The sequence below is a fragment of the Mesitornis unicolor genome, unplaced genomic scaffold (assembly GCF_000695765.1).
Source record: "Mesitornis unicolor isolate BGI_N332 unplaced genomic scaffold, ASM69576v1 scaffold39757, whole genome shotgun sequence".
In the NCBI taxonomy this organism is placed as follows: Eukaryota; Metazoa; Chordata; class Aves; order Mesitornithiformes; family Mesitornithidae; genus Mesitornis; species Mesitornis unicolor.
In genome coordinates, this window is record NW_010195059.1 from 13,160 (window position 1) to 19,950 (window position 6,791).

Consider the following 6,791-nt stretch of genomic DNA (forward strand, 5'->3'; position numbering starts at 1 on the left):
CACAGTCTGAAGGTCTCTCAACAGGGGCAGAGAGGTAAAATGAACATTAACATTCCTGTTTGACATGCTGAGGGGTGAGCCTAAGAGCTGCACTGCAGGTCCTTAATGATGTGAGGTCATTGTCAAAAGCACAAACCTGTACACTTTAATCTAAGTAGCTTTTAAAAAAAAGCATCCCTGAGGTTGCATATGCCTTTCTGCCTACAGCAGAAGCAGCAGCACTAGAGGTCGGCTGAGAGTGCAAGCTCTCACCTGCAAGCTTGCTCTCACCTTTGCTGGGGCATCACCTCTCTCCCAAGAAGATAACACTGTCTTTCCCAGATGATGCCAGCCCATGTCACATATTTTTCTGACATCTTGCTTGAGATGCATCGATGAAAAGCAGGACCAGCACTGAGAGCTCCCGCCCTGGTGTTTCTCCTTTTGTTCAGGAACATTTGAAGTCCCTCCTCCATCCTCTTTTGCATCACTGCTGGCATCAGCAGGATGGCGATGGTTGGAGAGAGGTATAGTGGAGGGACATCCACTGTACAAATCATAAAGCAGAATTGTAGCCCCAGGACCGAGGCCTGGAGGCATACCACTACTTTGCCCTCTCCTCCCTGCATAGCAAGAGGTGAGCGCAGGCCTTGGGGGCACAGAAAGCCCAAGGCAAGCCCTCCGGTAGATGGCATGAACGGGCCTAGCAAAGCGTCGCTGCGACGATGGAGAGAAATCTGACACTGCCAGACACTCCCTTGGAATAGCCAGGGGCCGAGCAGGAACCAGGAAATACAAGCTCTGCCTGCCCAGAAAACATTTCTACTTCATGGAGGAAGGAGCGACATGGGCAATCTCTGCAGCTGCGGGCGACCATGGTGAGTACGGCATCTGCCAGGTATGGGGATGGCAGACAAAGCTCCGGTCAGCCTGGGCACAAGTTTGGGTGGACTTTGAAAGCTTTGCTTCCTTGGGCTGGGTTTGTCAGAGCTCCTGCCTGGCGCTCAGCCCTGCAGCTTGCCATATCACACAGAAACTGAGAGCAAGCGAACAAGGTCACTGATCTGCAGGTGCCGGGGTGGGGACGGGAGACTGGGGCAGCCCCTAAGGCTGCCTAAGGAGAGGAGAAAGGGCTTTGTTGCTCACATCTCTCAGCGCAGACAGGCTGCGGCACCTCCTGGGACTGGCAGGTTGTGTTCCCGCACTCAAGCCAGCAGCTGAGAATAGCTCAGTTCTAGGAAGGATCTAGCTAAAATCCCTGTCCTCACCCCAGTGGTCTCCGGCCAGGTAGACACCGGTAAGGTGTCTCCTTGGCATACTGCTAGGAGAGGTCCCTGGGGCAGTTACTGCCACTAAGGGCTTGTGGGTCAGCAACTCCTTCCTGCTCTCAGCTCCTCCAGCCCCTCTCCCTGCCTGCATCTGCCTGGGCTTTATTTGTGCTTGGGAAATCCTGGCCGTGTTTTTCAGATGATGTTGCTCTTTCTCCCTGGGAGGATGACAGTTTAATCCCTCCTGGCTCATGTTGTGCTCTGGACCTCCTGCTTACAGCAAAAGGGCACAGTGGAGCATCATCTGGTGCCAAGTGGAAATATTTTCAGCTCTGAGGGTGGTACAAGGTGGAGAGCTGTGAATATCAGATGAAGCTCCACAGACATTCTCTCCAACACTGCATTTGTTAAAAGTATTAGAAATTCATCAGCGCTATTTAATAATTACAAGAGGCACAGCATCACCTAGTGGCTGGAGCAGAGGAGGAGGTTCAGGACACCGAGGTTCTTCCCACCTGAGCCCTGAGCTGGAGGGCAGAGAAGTGTGGGATTCAGGAATAAGAGCTGGAGGGTGTAAGGCTGGTTCTTGACATATCCCCCACCAAAAGCCCCATTTTCCACTTCCTTTCCCGTGTGGCAGTGGGTAAGCGAGGCACCCAGAGCACTGGCTTCTTTACTGCAGCAGACAAGGGCCTGATCAGGGAATGCCTGTGGCATCCAGAGCTGCAGTTCCCAGGCACGCTATTGATGCTGTGTGGCGGGAACAGCCATGCCACAGCACAGAATGGCAAAGCCAGAATGTACAAGGGGGCTCAGGGCAGGTAAGTACCCACTTCCTTGTCATGATCACTACAAAAAGCATGGGCCCTAAGGGAGACAAGAGCAAAGAGCAAGAGACTGAGGAGGTTCCTGAAGTCTTTAAAGAAAAGCCATTACAGCAAATTTATTCACAGAAGTAAGTTACTGATGAGGAAAAGTGTGCCCTCAGGTCTGGGTACCTCTGCACTTATGGCCCTGTGGAGGGCAGGCCCCAGGTATTCTCACCACTTCATTTTTGTCCTCAGGGCCTCTGGTGTGCATGGACAACACAGATGCCAAAACTCAGGACCTAGTGTGAAGCAGGTTTGTGTAAGGCAGAAATCAGGTTGGCATTGACATGAGGAAAGGAGAAGCAGCAATACAGGAGCAGAGATATGTGTGCTGTCATGCAGAATACAATGTGCTTCTAGCAGACTGTGAGTTAGTTACAACATGTTTGACCTGGTTTTGAGAAGAGAAGAGAGGTTTGCCCTGCTCTTGTTTCCCTTGCCACATCCGTTCTAATTACCGCAGATCTGAGGCTGGGAGATGCCGTCTCCTGCCTGGCTGTGATTAGCCTGCAGACAGCCTCAGAATAGCTTCAGCCTACACACTGACTGTTAATGCTCTCTCTACAAAGGAAGGAAACCAAAACAAGCAAGAGCAGCTTGGAAAGCTGGTACTGCAACTTACCTCGCAGGAAAGACGCTATGGATCCTGCTGATTTTACCTCAAACGGTGGCATTTTAATTACATTGAACAACGCGCCTGCATGCTGTAAAGAAGCAAAGTGCTCTAGCACACAAGCCTTGACAAGCAGGGCCCTAGAGACCCTGCAAGCTCATAGCAACAGTGGAGGAGGGAGCTGCAAGAACCAAGTGAGAAGCACCACAATGCTGCCTTGAGCTAGACCCCTAACTCCTGGAGGCAGCCCCTCAGATTTTGTCTGCCAACGACTGGAGGGCCGTTGGTGCCTCTGTGGGAGGAGCACACAGGAGGGTTACAAGAAGAAGTGTTGGATCTTTTTGCACAGGTGCATGGCCACCCTGATTTCTCCAAAGCTGCCTTTGACTTCCCAGGTCTAGAAAGTCTGGTTAATCATTACTGACTGTTTTGAAGGTCTCCAAGGTCTTTGTCCTCATTCATGCTTTTTTTGTTTTGCCATTAAGAGTGCCAAAGGCATTACTGTGCACACTGTCCTGCTCACCCACCTACTGAAACTGCCTCTAAAAGCCCGTGGAGGCAGAGCTCTGCCTCAAGCACTGCATTATTCCCGCCAGTGGCAGGACTGTGGCAAATGCACATGCTGTGAGACACTTAATGCTTCTTGGGAACCATCTGGTAACGCTGTAGCCCCATTAAAAGCACTAGCTGCCCACTTTCAGCTGCTCTCTGTGCTGCAGCAGAGACACAGACCCATGTGCAGCCCTCAGCTGCACAGTGTTGGTTGGCAGCCAGCGCCAGATGGACGTGCGTACATAGAATGAGCCATACAAGGGCTGACACCTGCTCTCCTGTGGCCCTCCGAGTGTGATGCAACGGTAACGTTTCCTTCATGCATCTGGCCTAGAATGTGACTTGTCTCTGCTCTGTCAGATAGCTTGTGGTCCCCTGCCAGCACCAGACCACAGGAGCTCAGCTCCTGGCTCTGTTATTACAGCTGGAATGAATTTGTGTCCTGTTCATGCCATGGCCGGAACATAGCTGTATTTGGCATGTCTCTCTTTGGTCATACAGGTACAGCCAAGATTAGAGTTTGGCTTGGCTTATATTAAGTGCATAGCTTGTTTGGTTTGGTTGTGTTTTAAGTGGAAAACTAAGAACAGGAAAACTGTCTGAAACATTAAATTAGCACAAGGTCTGTGCACAGCTGCTCCTTGGGCAAGGGGGCCAAAGCACAGGGTATGGGGCTATCAGAGAATCTGTCCCTCAGAGAAGGGTTTCTTGACAATTGAGATCATTAATACCCTGCATGACGCACCAGTACCAGATGTGGTACCCTGGGGTGGTGCATTTGGGTTTGTATGCTATGAAAACAGAGGCTGGGGCTTCTCAGGGCTGACATCTCTCTCTGATTTCAGGAATTGTCCTTCACCTTTTAAAAGAAAGAAAGAAAAGCAAGGTAAGGATTTGTGAAAATGCTTTAGATTACAAGAAAATGTGGAGTGACTGAGCCCCTGGTTAGCTGACATTAGTGCTGACTGTGAACTGGATCCCTGAGGCTGAGGTCCTCTCCCATACTCTTTTGTACCCAGCCTTGCTCAAGAGAAGTTTGGTAGAAGCAAGAGGCAAGTTTTCTTTAAAACTTAAAGCAAGGGCTGTGATGTACCATGGGACTTGGCAAGGGGGAGGGAAGGGACTTCAGCAATATCTTTACCAGACTGTCACATCAAAACACGTGAGTACTCTGAAGTGGCAGCATAGCAGAAGCTGCATCAAACGCCTGCAAGAGATGCAAGCATCTGTATGACATCAGCCACCTAGAATAAAGTGCATTCATTAAGTAGCCCAGTTGTGTCCTGTGGCCTTTGGACCATGCTGGGTAAAATATGTTTGCCAGGCAGCAAAGGAAATAACAAAGTTAAAACTGGATCTGACTTCTCCAAAGGCCTGACAAGGAAGTTCTTTGTGCTATGTCTGTCCTCCTAGGTTCTGCCAAGAACATTGCAGTCCACAGCATGTTGTCATCCTGGGAAACTTTATTTTTTCCAAAGAAACAAGCCCAGGCTTTATTCTTGGAAGTGGACCTCAGAGATAGCATTAGGGTTGAGGGTGTCAAATGAGGTGGAAAATTGATTTGTGTCCAGTGGGGAGAGCCCATGGGCCAGATGCTGCATTTCTGCATTCAAAGGTGGAACAATATACAGTTGTATTAACCTGATCTGCTGGTGTTTCTTTTTCAGGAACTAATGTGAGACATGAGACCCAACAGCACTGGCCTGACAGGAAGGTAAGCAGCTTCCCAGAGTTGCTTTCCTAACTGTATGTTGAGAAGACAGAGCTGACCAACACTTCGGAGGCTAGATGGGTTGGGAGGACACGGGGCAGCTTATTCAGAGCTGTGAATCGTCTCATCCTGTATAGTCTGTAATGGCTGTGGGAACAACGTGCATTGCTGCACAGTGATGCAGGCCCATTTTCTTCCTCTAAAGTGCAGTGGAAGCAGTAAGTTGAAATATCTCTCTGAGCCTGCAGTGTCAGAGGGCTGGATGGTGCTGGGGGGCAGCGTGCAGGGTGTCTCTGCCTAATGTGGGGAAGGCAGGTGTAGCAGCAGCCCAGGGAGATGACCTTTCAGAACTCTTTCTTTCCAAAGGCTCCAACGTACGAAGATGTCCCGGAGTTTCCTGTCTACGCCACCGTGAGTAAACCCAAGAGTGTGCAGCAAGACGACAGCATTCATTACGCAGACATCCAAGTGTTCACCAAGGTCCGGGAGCGCTCTGCAGCAGAGGTGAAGAACTTACAAATGCAGAATGCCACAGAGTATGCCACCCTCAACTTCCCCCGGCCCAGGCTGAAATATGACAGTAAGAATGGGACGCTGGTATAAAAGGCTGGACGGCTCCCTCCTCCTTCAGCAGTGAAAGGATTTCACAGACTTAGAGATGCTGTAGACGCAAGCTAACCTCATGGACACATCAAGTCTCCCTGAGAAAGTGCAGAGAGGCTGTGTCTTTCACCTGCATTGCTCTTTGGAGGACACAGACTTATTTATTCTCACATGATGAGTAGTTTCCTATCTGATTCTGCTGACAAAAAGCACCTCTTCCCCTTGGAAGAGTTGCATCCTGAAGCTGGCAACCCATCTCCTCTTAGCACTGTGAGAAGACAGAGCTGCTCCTTGGCTGATGAAGGCTAAAACCACAGCCCAGAGCTCCAGTGAGAAAGTTCTCGCTGTGGCACAGGACCCTCTAAGCGCTGCTCTGCAGGTAGATTTGGGAACATGGCATACAGGATTCAGTACTGGGACAAAGGAGATGTTTAAACAAAATTTGATGTCAATGTTAAGAAAATTCTGCGATGTGCAGAATGATGTGTGGATGGTACTGTGAAGAAATAGCATGAAACCTTTAAGAGTATCTACTGGATTATCTTCTTCCAACACCTGCCATTGTAACTGCAGTCGTGCACTATGTGCATCCCTTTTTCTCAAAAAGCAGTGTTCTGTAACCATGTGTACTGCACTAAAGGTCAGAAATGAAGAATTAACTGAAGGGTACAGAACAATTTCTTTCTCTGAAGGGCTGTACAGATATGCATCCTTACCGAAACATGCACAGAAGTGAGCTCTTGGCCCTGACTGGAAATGAAACAAGGGAAAATCACAATTTTACTGCAGGGCAGCCATTTAAAAACCACTGCCTCTATTTAGGGCAGTTTTCCAGTCCTTAGAGAACAGCAGCTGGCTGCTTGTCTGAGATGCTGGAAATAAATCCTGATCACCTTTAGAGAAGTCTTTAGACTTTTCCTCCATTTTTTCTTCTTTCATACTGTCAGCCTTAGTTATAAACTTAGTGACATAAAGCACACACCATGTGGTGCATTCTGGTAACCCTCCCACATACACCTTTGAGAATTTGTTTATGGTTTTAAAATAGTGTTAGTAATGCAGTATAGCAGTTGTCCAAAAGGCTTCTGCCACTGGACTGAGTTTGGAAATTGCAGCCTTGGCAGTTGAACAGGTCTCCCAAGCACTATTTTCAGGCACTAAATCCATGCTTGGCACATTCTGTTCTTAAATAATGG

The 6,791-nt window shown here is 49.1% G+C and overlaps 1 protein-coding gene across 1 annotated transcript; it reads left to right on the forward strand.

Moving 5' to 3' along the window:
* Positions 1-825: 825 nt before the first annotated feature.
* Positions 826-5,595, forward strand: LOC104543395 (chromosome unknown open reading frame, human C11orf52). The gene is made up of 4 exons (XM_010187999.1): positions 826-857; positions 4,127-4,167; positions 4,949-4,995; positions 5,359-5,595. The coding sequence occupies exons 1-4, from the start codon at positions 826-828 to the stop codon at positions 5,593-5,595; spliced, it is 357 nt and encodes a 118-aa protein (XP_010186301.1).
* Positions 5,596-6,791: the final 1,196 nt, after the last annotated feature.